We start from the raw sequence: 15,055 nt of genomic DNA, 5'->3' as shown, positions 1-15,055 counted from the left end.
AATATTTACCCTTTTGCGTGATACTGCAATACTGATCCGACACGAAGTAACTCAGGGCTCAGTACCGCCAATACACTGATACCGATACTTTTTACTGAAATGTTGAAGGTCATTGAATGAGATTGTGATTATGTTACAGGGCGAACATTGCTTTGAATTTCGCTTTCGCTCTGGTATCATGGTTTATCAAAAATATATTAATAAATTGTTTCATAGTTGAATACGGCCTATTAATCAAATAATATGCATATTTAAGCAAATGTTACATTTTTTTTCCCCTAAATTAAGTATAAAAATGGATAAAATGAACTAAAATACTGATTATAATGCATTCAAAAGACACATTCAAAGATGAAACGATGAAATGTAGTATTCTACTCTGGTCACTAAGTGTCAGTAGTGTTACTGTAATGTTCGATGGGGCACTCAAGGATAAGACTTGATCGCCAGAACAGGCTTTTATTGAGGTTTGAAGTATCTCACAACAGACACAATAATCCCCAATAAAAACAGGGGCGACTTTTACCCGCACAAAGCCCAAGCTCAACTCTGAACCCCCGATTGACTTCCTGCCAGTCTCTTTTTCAGGTCCTCTACAGAACACATTTATAGTAAGACACACGAGCAACTACAGAAGTATTCCACTTCCAAATAAGGAATGCAACTAGGCAGAGATTCACGTATCACGGTTGAACTAATTAACCGCGATTAACCAGAGATTACTGATACCAATTCTTTTCCTGAAAATGTTTAAGATCATTGAATGGTTCTGCCTTTAATTTGTTGCTCATGATGATAATGATGATGAAATATTCACCCTGGAGTGACCTTTTGGGCGATACTGCAAATTTTTGTACTGGTCCACTACCAAGTAAATAAAGGTCCAGTACCGCCGATACGTATAGCAAAACGGATACTTTTTACTGAAAATGTTCAAGCTCATCGAATGATTTTGTAATTTTGCCTTTAAGTTGTTGATCATGATGGTAATCATGATGAAATAGTCTGAAATAGTCACCCTGGAATGACCTTTTGGGTGTTACAGCAAATTTTGGAACCGATTCGATACAAAGTAAATACAGGCCCAGTGCTGCCCATAACGATACTCTTTATACTTTGAGTGATTTTGCCTTTAATTTGTTGATCATGATGATAATCATGATGAAATATCCCCCTTAGGGTGAGAAAGTTTGACTGGGGCTGGTTTCCTGGCTGGTCCAGGTGGAGCTGGGTACTGGAGACCAGGCTGACCTAAATTCTGGGCCTGCAGCTTGCTCGGCGGCCCAGGTGGCGTGGGGCCTCAGAGACCGCCAGGAGGAACGCCATGGTGTAGGGCTGAAGAGGTTTTTAAGAGTACAAACATAACATCAAGCACATCACTGACTTGTAATTATTTGGAATATTTAATAATAGCGAGCTACTTTTGAGCATGTAAACGATGAAGACCATGCTAGCAAGTTGAAAACCTTCAAATCCATATGTGGTTTTAACACACACCTTGAATTTAAAAAGTGGAAATAAGCCATTGTCTTTTTATCGATTTTATTCATCCACTGACTGCTGTGAAAAAACGCCATAGCGCCATTGGAAAGAAATAGAAGAGTCACACTGGTGGATTATTTGCCAAAAGCACTCCACATATTCCATTTTTGCCTGAGAACGTTAAAAAGCATCAAAGATACCCGCCAAATATAGACAGTCTCAATTCTCGCACTTCGTCTTTTGACTGCGTATGAGCATTCACACTGAGAAATACGGCAAAATGCAGTGCACACTGTCAGAACCCAGGTTCTACTCAAAAAGCAGTGAATGCGCAGTGATGGACACTTACCACCCTTAATAGTCGCCATCTTGGCTACGTAGTGGAAAGGGAGGGTGTCTAACTGGAGGGGTTGCAATTCACCATTAAAAAAGGAGAGAAGGAACTAAGTACACAGCGTACACAGTACAGTATACGTATTGATGTGTACTGACGGAAGTATTCCATTTGAGACACCCTATATACTCTCGTCTAGTAGAATATAAAAACATCAATCGGTAATATTAAGGGGATATTAAAGTCAGTTCTCAGTTTTGTTAGTGCGAGTGTAATACTTTTGCTCAGCATTATTTGCATGTGGAAATTATACATGTATATAATGTGTACTGATTCAACTATTATGTTGGTATGCATGGGAGTCTTAATTCAAACACACACACACAGCAACATCAATCTCTCCGGGTCGGCCTTTTAAAGTTCCGTCTTCGCCTCCGCCACGGCAGCACCTTCAGTCGTGGAGGCGGAGCCAGAGGACTCGGCGTCTTCAGGCTGGAAAGAGAGCGAGGCAGAGTTGATACAGTATCGCTTGCCTGTGGGTTTTGGGCCATCATCAAACAGGTGTCCCAGATGCGCGCCACACTGCGTAAGAATGGAGGAAAGAGCATGCATTTCATGTTATTCCCCTTTTTAATGCTCATAATTATGTATTTGGTGACGTTTTTTGATCTCGGGGCAATACAATAGTGTACCTGGCTGCAGGTGGTCTCCACTCTGTGCATCCCGTAGGAGAAATCATCGGACACGGTGATGGAATCCTCTTTCACAAGGTCGAAAAAGGAAGGCCAACCTGCATGTATGACATGTATGGAAAAGTCATGTTGCAGGAATGGGGACCTAACGTACAGAAAAAATGTGCATAGCAAACAGCTTTGTCAAGTGTGATAATACAGTATATGCGTGCATGGTTACATTCTGGTGGTTGACATACTTTTGTTATATTTGATCTAATATTACGGATTTCTCTACCCGATCAGCCCAATATCCGATATCAGCAAAAAAGAAAAGAGTATCGGATTATATTAACCTGCATCTGAAATCTCCGATATTGGTACTCCGATACAAGTCGATTCCACAGTCCGCCCCAGAACGTCCATCCAGCAGTGGCCGGATAGTGTCCACGTGATCACAAGAACAGCGTGTGCCAACATGTTAATGGAGTAAGAGTGATTTCAGCCGTGTGTCCAAAAAAAGACATTGCAGCCGAGTGCAAAACTCGTCATGCACAAGTGTCCCGTGGTGGCACAGCTCCGGGGAAGGGTTATACAACCAAAGTCATCGAGCATTTGAAGCTGCGTTACACGGGGAACTCCCACGGAACGACACCAGCCCCAAATTGATCAAACCTTTTCTAACAAAAAGGTATGTATGACTCATGTTGATATCGGTAGCGAATTGAACCGTTTTTGAAAGTGCAAGTTCTGCTCTTTCCATTGATGTACATGTCATTACGGTAATCCAAGTGACGTCACAGCAGCTCGGAGAAGACGAGGCTTTGATACAAAGCAGAGTGGGGTTTCTTTACAAAGGAGCGAATGCCTGTATGACCACGGAAAATACAGCATTTTTATAACAAGGTTCCGCAGAAATGTGATATTTAACGGACATCTGATTGCCGCATTTTTGCCGTGTTTTTCTTGGATCGCAAACATGTCCAGGAGGACGAGACACAGCTGAGTCAAGGATGGAGGAAATCCTCTGAATCCCGGAAAGTAGGACATTTTTGGCCCAAAGTTCACATACTCGTTCATGTTCAATGTTTTGTATTTCGGACTTCAAATTGTGAATCAAAAATCCTTCATTAAGTAGTTGTTTACTCAGTCACAGTGAGTGAAAAGGTTTGCCTACCAGTGCGCTAAATGCTGTAAAATGATACAATGGCACTGACCTGATCCGGAGTCATATTTGGATTTCGAACTGTCAAAAGAAAACAACAATGAAATGTATTTTAGACAAACATTAACAAAAACAGAGTGCATCCAGGTGAAATATACAAGGGACGTGATTCCCAACCAGTGTGCTGTGGCGCTTTAGTGTGGTCACAGGAAATTAACCAATTTCACTTAAAGCTGCTGTATGTCACCAGTGCATTTTTTTCCAACCAAAAAATATTTTAAAAAACTTGAACAGTGGTTTAATAAAACAGATTGAACAACAAATGTCTATATTTATCATATGTATGAGTTAAACTGCATAACAATTGGCGTAAATTAGATATGTAAGATGATTGGTCACTCATGGCTGTCTGGTTATTGACGTACAGTACATGACTGTAGCACGTCCACACACAAAAGCAGTCTCAGAGAGACAATCAACAATTTGCAGTCATGATGTTGTGATGATAGGCTATACATTAAAGATGGAGCTATATATTCAATGATAGCTAACTTGAGTAGCTAAACCTTGCCAAATCACTATCATTAGCTAAATGCAAACACAACTAGTACTCTTGCACATGCTACGTCGGGCATATTTACATACTCAAAGCAGGAAGAGGGCAGGCAGTACGTTCAAGCGTGAGCGCCCTCTACGCAGCCGCTCTCTGTGATTATTATGATTATTATTATTACACTTATTATGTTATTATTATTGTGCCTGTTTTGAGATCATTCAAACCTGCCATAAAAGCCAGAAGTCTGGCGCTTGTCTCACTGGACAATATGGCAAAGAGAGCTAATTTCCACAGACTTGTCTATTCATTTACTTTTGTAATACATTAGATAAATTATAAAGATACTTTATGGACATTTTCTTGAAATCAATCTTTGTGGCACTTCGTGACACTTTCTTCCTGAATGTCATAAATCACCTCATTCAGTATGTGTTTTGTTAAAGCTCATACCTGAACAATGGAGCCCCACAGACAACACATGTGTAGGTCCCATCATCTTTGTGGTGTGTGAACTCCCCAGTGAAGGCACTGTGCAGAAAGGATGCATGATGAACATGCATACATTCACACACAAAACATAACAGTCTCCATTTTCAGGGATAGTTGAAACTAGGGCTGTAACTAACGATTACGTCAATAACCAATTAGTTGGTGGATTATTTTTTCACTTAATTGCTGAATCGGATTAAAAAAAAAAACCCAAAAAACAACAACACATTTTAAATTTCCACCTCTTCATTCAGAAATAGAAGAAACACCGGGTTGCCGCTTGAATATTCTGTTAAAATAATTTTAAATAATTTAAAAAATCTAAATGCTTGTCAAATAGCTTCGGTAAAACAATAAATGCACAAAAAATACAATCATGATCATTTTCTTAGTCGATTAACTGAAACTTGCTGTTTCGATTAATGGAGTAATGTGTTAGGCCATAGATGACCAAATTAATATGAAGCAAATAGAGACAGTTAGTGGTTGGGTGCGCAACATGTCAGAAAAGAGGCAAAAATACCCATCCCTAGGCCTCTCACGATAATTGAAAAAACTATTAATCGAACGATAGATAAAAACGAGGTCGATGATAAATTGACATGTGCGACATGTACGTATGCCTGTTCCGTTTCCTCGTCTTGCTGTAGCACACAGCCTGGATGACAAGGGGGTTCCCTCTGCTTGTGTCTGAGCGCATTGGTTGTATAGTCAAATTAAGGGAAAGAGTGAGCCTCCTGTCAGCTATTCAGCGTCTTTGTCACAGTACGTGGAGGCGGGGGCTAGCTATGTAGTGATTGAATACACTGGATGCTAGCAAGCAAACGCTGATGTGAATGAAAGCACAAAAGCGACAGTTCCAGTGTGGATGTGCTGTGGAGCATTCGTCCCGGCGGTTGCCGCTTGCTGGGGCGTTTGATTGGCGAAGTGAATGCATAGTGCCGGGTGGCGCGAGTTTACGATACCCAGGGTATGTGAAGTGGTGACGCCCCACGAAAAGTGCTATAGTATGCATCTTCTGTGCCTCACACAGATACACTACACTTGAGTACCATCTAGTGGCTCAAATGTGACATGACACAGTGATCACTGAATGATAAACTTAATGACAATTTAGTCTAAAAAAGGGTTGAAATTATCGCTTATCGTCGATAATTTATAGCACACTTATCGACCAGCAAAATTTGTTTTCGTGACAAGCCTACCCATCACTGTTTTCCAAAGTCAAAGCTGATATGTGTGAATATCTTGTTTTGGCTAAAACACAAAGATGATAGGTCTGCTTTCATGGATGATCACGGAAATTAAGAAATACTCACATTTGTGAGACTGAAATCAAAAGGATATTTACATATTTCAATAAAAAAAACGATTAATCGATTACCAAAATAGTTGTCGATTAATTGGGTAATCGATTAATCATCAATTAATTGTTGCAGCCTTTTACCTCTCAGTTCCTCGCTCTTGTGTAACATGATACTGCTTGGGTGTGAGACGTTCCTTTATCTCCTCCTGAGAGAAGGTCACCGGCCATGTCTTCTTGGTTCGAGTAGCTCCTACAGGAAGTATTAAAAAGGTAGTGCTCAGAAGGTGACTTTCACTATGCACTTTTACAAGAACAAAGAACAAAAACTGCAATTGTTTTTTTCCTTCACGAAAAGCTTTGTTTTGTTAGAAAGGAATTTTAATTGAAGGAGTTTCATCCATAAACATTATGGATAAAGACCTACAATAACCAGGAGTAACCCACTCAGTGCGTGCAAGCTGTAAGGAAGCCAAGCAGTGAACCATTTGGTTTGTCGTGTTAGCGCTCAGTTTTAGGTGCGTGACGACAACACAATACAAAAGCAGCTGTGAAGGAGCAAAAGCAGCACAGCTCACCATATTCCTTTTGTGGAAAAGCTAATATTATATGAAATCAATCACTGTTCACTGTTTTGTTTTTAATACAGTGGAACCCCTTTAAGTTGACGCCTGGAAATAAAAAAAATTGCAACCTACAGCAGTTTTTTTACATTGTTTTCCTCCACTTGTGCATATTTTTATTATGATTCTTTAGCGCTACTGCGGTAATTTTGTTGTATGTCTTGACTACAATGACAAGCTTTGGTACAAGCTTTCGTCTTCCGGATGCTAACAATCTAAAAAAAATGGGTTAATGCAGGTTAATACTGCCATGCTTTTATTTGAATCTTACTTTGTCCTGAACAGGAAGTCACTGTGTGCATGTTTTAATGCTGTGTAACTAGACAGTAGTTATGTCACTGTTGTTTCACGCTTCTTTGCAGTAATGATGACGTTAACGCTACTACAACACGTCGACAGAAAGGGACTTGATTCCAATTGTATGTCGACAAACAGTAAACCGTGTAAGTTGACGTCACCTCAAGCGGGCATTTTAGAAATAGAAACAGACCAGGACTTGATGAGTTGGTCGACTTAGACGGATTGTTGACATAAATGGGACCAACATAAGTGGGTTCCACTGTATTAACCGTATCATTTTCATAACAGTTCCAGGTGGTATACTTTTGCGGTCTTAAGTTTTCATGCAAATTTAAGACTCTTGGTGCTTAATACAGAATTGAAGTCCAATATTGCTTACGTCTTATTAGAAGCTGTGGAGCATCAGTGCAATTAGTGCTCCCGGGGAGGTTTGATAAAAAATAAGAAAACCAGTGAAAGCGGCGCATCACTGTGAACACTTGGACAGTTCAGACATGCTGACACACCAGCCAGATGTTATTTTAAAGAGATAGGGCAAAGCACAGCAGGCACACAGCACCCAGTCAGTGGACCTGAGGGAAGACTGCAGGACCTCAGAGTCACAGGCTGACTCTTGCTTATTAGATGCAGCAGATTGAAGCCCGACATATTGGCAGCTGAAGAGAGATACTCCAACCACCACTAGAACCAAACACCCCCTCTCACAGCAGGGCTTACAACAAGGCCTGGGCTGGATGAGGAGGAGCAGACAGAAGGAGAGATAACAAGACATAAGAGGTCAAGATCATGGGGTGGGATTATTGGGATTCCTGGGTCATGCAGACATAAAATGGTTAGGACTCGGAACACACACCTTAAAAAAAAAAAACAAAAAAACAAAAAACAATGTTAACATTTTGCAGCTGATGATGGCTGAATATTTAAGGACATTTTACTTGAGTTGTATAAATAATATGTAACAAACGACTTAAAAAAAAACGTAGCAGTGAATCAACTACAATTATAATTGCCTTCAACTGACTAGCAAAAAATGCACAATAGGATAGATTAGGAAAAAGAACTAAAAAGCCAAAGCCAAAATCCATTGTCGTCTCCTCTTAAACATGACATAAGAGTCCAAAAAATAAAAATAAACAATGAAAAAAAAAAAATCACAAAAATATTTATTGGTTTACATAGTATTTGGAATATCAGGAATGTGTTTTTATTAAAAAGAATAACATTGTAACTAATTAAATATGTATTGGTCGCTATTATCATATCTTTCCAAGTATACTACAGTCGTCTTACGCTACATCGCGATTCGAACATCGCTCCCTCACTCTATCGTGATTTTTCAAACATTAATTAATCAATAAAAGATTGCTGTTTTGTGGTTGACGACAGCCTGGTATGAGTCCGAAAATATGCAAATTTAAACAAATTCTACGTATTTTTGCGCAAATAAAGCATTTTCAAGCATACAAATGGCTAAATGCACTAACACACAAATACAGTACAAGCCATTAAAACCAACTTGTGAATGTAGTATTCTACATTGGCCACTAGGTGCCCAATTGTTCGGTGAGACCACCACCGAAGCGCCAGACTTGAACAACCCGCTTTTATTGCTGGTTTAAATGTTCTCACAACAGGCACAATAATAATAACATAATAATCACAATAACACAGGTTACTGTTGCAGCCATAGCCCACAACAGGCTAAAACTCAACTCTGACCCCCCCGACGTCACTTCCTGTCCGCCATCGATTCTGCTCCCCTACATGGTAAACTGTTTTAAATGGCTTATTTTCTTTGACTATATCTACTCTATTGGGTAATACAAATGTAAAGGTAACTGTATGGGTGTTTCATGTCCACATGGCTCTAATAATGTTAAAAAAAACATATTTAGAAGAGGGTAAACAGGTTTTCTATGCCAAAACTACAAAAATATTGCATTTATAAAGAAGGCATTCTACTTTGCGGAAATTCACTTTTTGCAGTCGGGTCTGAAACCAATTAACCGCGATAACCGAGGGATTAACTGTATATTTAACTGTTTAGCATATCTTCACCTGCATTGGATTGGTTTTAGCGTATTTTAAATAAGCAAGCATTCTGACACCCACAGACCGGTTATGTGCCCATGAAACACACAAATTAGTCCTGCCCCTTTAAGAAAGTACTCTTAATCTCAACTCATTTTATGAATAAAAGACTCCTGCCACAGAAACGGTCTCTTCTTTTCAAATGTGGTCATCTACATGGGCAAGACCAGCTGTCAAAGGACCACAGGGACAAACTAAAATGGACTATAAGACCATCAAGAAGAAGCTTGGCGAGAAAGAGACCACCGGCGCAATCATTCTTAAATGGAAGAAATACAAGATAACAGGCAATTGCCATCCCTCTACAGATCCATGCAAGGTTTCACCTGATGGTGTAAGGTGGTGATTGTGAGAAAGGTGAGCGACCAGCCCAGATTTACAGGGGAGGAGCTGTTTAATGATGTCAAGAGAGTTGGGAGCACAGTCACCAAGAAAAGCTTTAGTAACACACTTTCCTGTAATGGATTGAGATCCTGCAGGGATCCCGCAAGGTCCCGCTGCTCAAGAAGACATGTCCAGGGATGTATGATGTTTCAGACAAGTCTTGGGAGAATATGATGAGACTGTTGAATGAGAAACTCCTGGCCTCATGCACAACAATAAAGATGGGTCGTGGATGGGTCTTCCAGCAGGAGAACGACCCAAAAAGTACGGCCAACAAGAAGCACATTAACATGATGGAGCCGAAACTTAGAACTGCCCAGCGACCGCCTCAAAGCAGTCAGGATTTCTGGAAAGAATAGTGGACATAAATCCCTCCTGAGTGTGACCAACGACAAGAAACATTTTGCCAACAAGGACTAAGCCACATTTTGCATTAGGATCACATATTTCTTTCTACTTTATTGCCAAATGGAAAAAGTATGTTTCACTGCCGTGTGATCGAGGGCTGTACGTCTGTTTGACATCACATACCCAGTCCTATGTCACACTTGAATTTTACATGCAAGCCCAAACAGTTTTAAAAGTCAAGCTAAAGAAAAGTCACTCTATTCATTACCTAGCAGAGTGGCAGACAGTGCAGGATGGCAGACTGAGCTGCTGCCTTGCCCAATGGCATGATGCAGGGCCAGGAAGAGCCCGCGTCTGAAGAAGACAGCCATGAGAGCGTCACTCTAAAGACAGATAGAGAGTAGGCTGGATTATTTCTCTATAAATAGACGGTTGAAGAATTCAAGTGCTAACAACTCCTCGAAAGGAATCTCCTCCTGTAGGTGTCAGTAGAGCGTGCTGTCAAAACCACTAAGAAAAAGGTGACGATTCAGAATGCTTGCACAATCACTAGTGACTAGTTTGACCAGAGACATAAGGAAAATGTTGACAATACCTATGGCAGTTTGATGGCACGGGATTCTCCTCTCATTTATGCATATTTTTAGTGTGGTTCTTCAGTTTTGACGTTTATGTTACGATGTTTATACTCTTACCTAACAGAGTGCTGCGCTAATTTCATTGTATGTCTTGACTACAATGACAACAACGCTTTCATACGTATGCACATTTTTCTCCCACTGGCTAACAATCTAATCAAAACCTGTATTTTGTTAGTTGCTGTGGTAGAATCCATGTTAATACTGCGATGCTTTTATTTTGAAGTTTACTTTGCACTGAACAGGAAGTCACTGTGTGCATGTTTTGATGCTGTGTAACTAAGCAGTAGCTGCGCTGCTGTTTCACGCTGCTTAGCGATAATGATGACGTTAACTACACTACAACAAACATCGACATTAAGTGACAAATTTTTCAAGGAAATGTAAAATTTTCAGCGGCCGACCATGCATTGTACATTAATTTATTTCTGGTAGCCTGCCATGAATAAATTTGGACTATCAAAAAGAGATCTGGCGCTACCTGTTCGCTCTCGCTCTTAAACACATTATAATGGGACTGTGAATGTAGCTTGTCTCTGCAAGTCCGTACAGTAGATGGCCTTGTAACTCTGCTTCTTAACACACCTCATAAGCATCTGGTCTGCCAGAGAATAAGAAGACGTTGCAAGAGGGATCACTGCTGCCAATTTAGTGACTTTGTCGCTATGTTTAGCGGATATTCAGATGTCATCGTGAGGAGAAGGAACGTTTGTGTGGGGAAGGATTTCCCCAGTGGACTGCTCAATCGTAGTGGAATCTCATCACAAACACTAACCTGCCCCCTCCCGAACTATAAAGATGTCGAAACGGCAACCTGAAACACTGGCAAAAGTTGTCCAAAAAAAATTGAAACTGAATGAAAGCTAGCTGGGTTAGCTTAGTTTAGCAGAGCATGCTAGTGCGGCTGTGTGTGTGTGACTCAGGCTGTATGAGTGTGTTAATGCCGTGTTGTGTTTTCCTGCTTGTTAACGTCAGAGCATTTTACGATGCCCGCCGACATCGTGCAAGTTCTGAGTGAAATAAGGACAAGAGGCATGTTTATTCTTGCACCCAGCTCGTCTTACCCGTCAACAGACGATCAACATGCACGACACACTTCCAGCCTTCAAAAAATAGAGCTCTTCTCCACATCCTGTCTAATTGTGTAAACAAAATAAGGGTGTCATATAAAATATCTTACATTAATAACGCAAATGGAATTTAATCGGTGACTATGTCTGCCTTAACCCCAAGTATGGGCATTACAGTTTCTTGAGGATTTTGTAACAATGTGTACAGAGGCTGAAGGTTAGCCAAGCTACATCCATTTCTGAAATACCGGGCAAAATTGTCCAATGATGTATTGCATCAATAAATGTAAGGATTTTTGCATTTAATTAATGGACATTTTATTTACTCTCACAAAAATGCACACACTATGCTGGTAAAATAAATGTAAAAGGAAACTCATACAAATCTCATGCATGTGCCATGGCCAATTATGCAAATTAGACAATAACATCATCACCACTGATACAAATCGACTGCAGCCCTGTGGGAAACACTGTACTTACTATAATACAACGCTAACCGCAATGTCTGAACGCTTTTTAAAAGGTGATTTAAGACGGTTGATTATCCACTTTGCGCATCGACAAAAAAGGGCTCAGGGTTTGGAAAAATCTAGCCGTGACAGTCATTTGGAGTCTTTCTATTGCTTTTTAATTCTGGAAAGCGGTGGTTTGCAAACGTAACTGTGGATGAGCAATCGCAATACAGTCGTTGAAGCTCCGTTTGTCTCTGTCGCCCCTCATTACACACACACGCACAGTGCATATGTGCACCTCAAATATAACTGGCAAGGATACATGAATGCATTACAGTCGGCTACGCTGCGCGTGTGCATGTGTGCACCAACAACACAACCCCCTCAACAAACATTTTGACTTCCACTGAAAAGCTAAAAATTCAAAAACTATGAGAACCATTACATTATATACAAGTATATACAAAATAAATGTAGCTAGAATAGCTTAGAGATAGCTCATAAATTAAAGTGTGTGTCTGACACAATCCAATAGGCCAGGCTCACTAAATACTCTGCAAATGTCCTTATATAGAAGTATTTGCATGTGCCTGATATTGAACTTGTGTATGGGGTATTCAAGCGTAGGATGAATCGGCAGTACATCAGCACAGACGGACCTGAACAAACAGGGAACAACAAAGCCTGGAAAACAAAACACAAAAACCCCAACTGACCAGTGGGATAGGTGTCTGCTCAATAGCGGTTACTAGGCAGACATAAAAACCACTAATAGACACACAAACCTGCCCCGAGCATGAAACAAAAAAAAACCTCATTGTCTATTTGTGGCTTTTTGCAACATGGACTAGCCCCCACACGGGACGGCAAGAGAAGAATACACTGGAAATTACATGAATCATACTATATTAAGGCAAAGGTGTCGAGTTGCATAAAAAACATCTGAGGCACTGATGTAGTTTTTTCTTGGAAAGAAAGTTATGTAATACTTACAGCATCACCATGTGATGCAGTCCAATGGAACTTACATGCATGTTGAAAATAAATGAAACCACTACCATCACAGCATCCCATAACACATACATATGTCTAGACATCATCATCAGCACATCATCATGTACAGTACAGCGTTGATGCTATTTCAAAAGGTAAGTAGTACGAGTAGGGGTAGATTCTTCTGTGCTCAACCACATGCAGGGGTGTCCAAAGTGCAACCTTGGGGCCATTTTCGGCCCGCAATTATTTTTAAGGAGCATTTCAGTCTGATCTGATCAATCTGTGAGCCAGCCTTCTCCAAATGTGGAGCAGTGATGAGGAATAAAACAAACCATCTGAGGTAAATTGCTGATACACGTAGAGGATAAGTTGATTAATTAAGGCATGAGTGGGGTGTTGAATGGAGGTAGGCTGAATAGAGGCAGACAATGTGAGTATAAATAGATAAAGAGTATACTAAATGAGGACAAAAGTGTCGAGTTGCACGGAAACCACTGTTGTGTTTATCAGTTATCCCCGACGGTGCCCAGACCGACTTTTTTCCCCTGTATCTGGCATCCTGTCAAAGTAGAAAAACACTCAATTTCTGTTGTGTTGTACACAAAAAACAGTTAATCTATTTGTGTTCACGCCATGGCAATGTTAGTGACGCCTCTTGTAGTTGGTTGTCAACGCTGTTTGAAATACTGTGCATGATTTCGAACTACAGTAGTTACAGCACAGTAGTTGTACTTATACTACGTCCCATTCGCCCTCGAGGTGGTTTACACAGCTAGCAAATACAAATTAGCTTTGCCGACGTAAATAAAATATGACATACCAGATAGGAGTAGAAGCTGAAACGCGACGCAGAGAGTAAAGTGGCGACGACTATGAAGCGAGAGTCTGTCGGTGTCAGGCTGAAACATGAGTCGGAGTTGGGACGACACGACACCGGGACAAGCTTGATGACACGTCCCGCGACACTTTCAGCTATGCAACTGCGCTGCGACGATGCCATCTCCTTTTATGGGCACGACCACCATATTTCCGGTTTGAAACTTTATTTAAAAGGAAAATGTGTAAAGCACAGTGCTGTTGGTGCAAAAGACATTCATAAATATATATAAAAAAATATTAGATAGCAATATATTTCGATACTCATGAACTTGATAACAAATATGAATACAATATCTTTATATTAATTATTCGATTCTTAAATATTTAATAAATATATAGGAGTCAGACAGGAATTGCACGACACTGCATCTTACTGGCCATTTACATGAGAAAGCATTCCAAAAGGAGATAACTTCAGAATAAATTTAATTATATCAGAGAATGTATTTATTCATTTTACACAATGTTTTTTATGAATGTTCACTAGTACTAAGTTGTGTCTCAATTGGCGCACTTTCCGTGCTCCTACAGAGAGCCTAAGTGCGTTCCCTTCCCAAGAAGCGCTGCAAATGCAGTGCACTCCCAGGACCCGGATGTTGCTCTCAAATGGTCAAAATGGTGAGTGCACAGAAAAGGATACTTACCACCCTCAACTGTTGCTACCTTGGCTACATAGCTTAAGTGGAGGGGAAAATTTACCATTAAGGAGAGAAGAAGCAGGTAATTGTTGCGATTGTCGTTTCTGGTCAGTGCGCAATGGCTAAGATATGGTAAACGGTAAATGGACTTTCGCTTGTATAGCACTTTTCTACCTTGGAAGCTGAAATTAATGCCACAGGTCAATGAAAATAGAATGCGTGACATTATTTAAAGCTGCAAATAAAAGGTTACAACACATTTGTATTCAAATAGCAGTCTTATATCTGAAAATGTTCTTTATTTTGTTGTTTTACACATCCTGACAATTGTCTGGCAGTGGATGTACGGTCGACCCTTAATGGAGAAAAAAAAATCTATGATGACACATATGTAAAAGGTCCAGTGACATTAAATACATCACCATGGCTGATTTAAAAAAATAATAAATAGAGGAGCATTTGGTTTAATATATGAGGAAACAGCTACAAAATACCAAATGTGACGATGTCAAATTTTCTAACAATCTACGGGAGGCTTTACTTGACCTTTAAACCAGTTTCAGCATTTCAAAACCAGTACCATTCCCCCAGCAATGCAGTGACCATCTTTAAAAAAATAACACAAAATTTAAG

At 40.2% G+C, this 15,055-nt stretch overlaps 1 protein-coding gene across 4 annotated transcripts; it reads right to left on the bottom strand.

Annotated features, from left to right (window-relative positions):
- Positions 1–1,533: 1,533 nt before the first annotated feature.
- Positions 1,534–13,893, bottom strand: msrb3 (methionine sulfoxide reductase B3). Of its 4 annotated transcripts, none has more exons than XM_054753533.1 (7): positions 13,726–13,868; positions 10,015–10,129; positions 6,145–6,253; positions 4,659–4,736; positions 3,705–3,733; positions 2,509–2,606; positions 1,534–2,398 (listed from the first exon to the last, which is right to left on the bottom strand). In XM_054753533.1, exons 2-7 carry the CDS (start codon positions 10,115–10,117, stop codon positions 2,231–2,233), a joined length of 585 nt encoding a protein of 194 aa, XP_054609508.1. In that variant the 5' UTR covers positions 10,118–10,129; positions 13,726–13,868; the 3' UTR covers positions 1,534–2,230. The 4 variants fall into 4 exon arrangements, with proteins under 4 accessions (XP_054609508.1, XP_054609511.1, XP_054609512.1 ...); XM_054753536.1 differs by lacking the exon at positions 10,015–10,129 and adding an exon at positions 7,496–7,653 and having other exon boundaries at positions 1,535–2,398; positions 13,726–13,870; XM_054753537.1 differs by lacking the exon at positions 13,726–13,868 and adding an exon at positions 7,496–7,653 and having other exon boundaries at positions 1,535–2,398.
- Positions 13,894–15,055: the final 1,162 nt, after the last annotated feature.

The sequence above is a fragment of the Dunckerocampus dactyliophorus genome, chromosome 15 (genome assembly GCF_027744805.1).
Source record: "Dunckerocampus dactyliophorus isolate RoL2022-P2 chromosome 15, RoL_Ddac_1.1, whole genome shotgun sequence".
NCBI classification, from domain to species: Eukaryota; Metazoa; Chordata; class Actinopteri; order Syngnathiformes; family Syngnathidae; genus Dunckerocampus; species Dunckerocampus dactyliophorus.
Note: the sequence above shows the minus strand (reverse complement) of the source record. Positions and strands in the feature narration are given on the sequence as shown.

Bases quoted from the DNA above. Each gene is read 5' to 3' on its own strand.
- msrb3 (XM_054753533.1), bottom strand. From the start codon at position 10,117: ATGGCTGTCTTCTTCAGACGCGGGCTCTTCCTGGCCCTGCATCATGCC. The intron at 6,254-10,014 runs GTAATGAATAGA...TACTTCCTGTAG, and splicing joins ACTGTCTGCCACTCTGCTAG to GAGCTACTCGAACCAAGAAG. The intron at 2,399-2,508 runs GTACACTATTGT...ATTCTTACGCAG, and splicing joins TGGAGACCACCTGCAGCCAG to TGTGGCGCGCATCTGGGACA.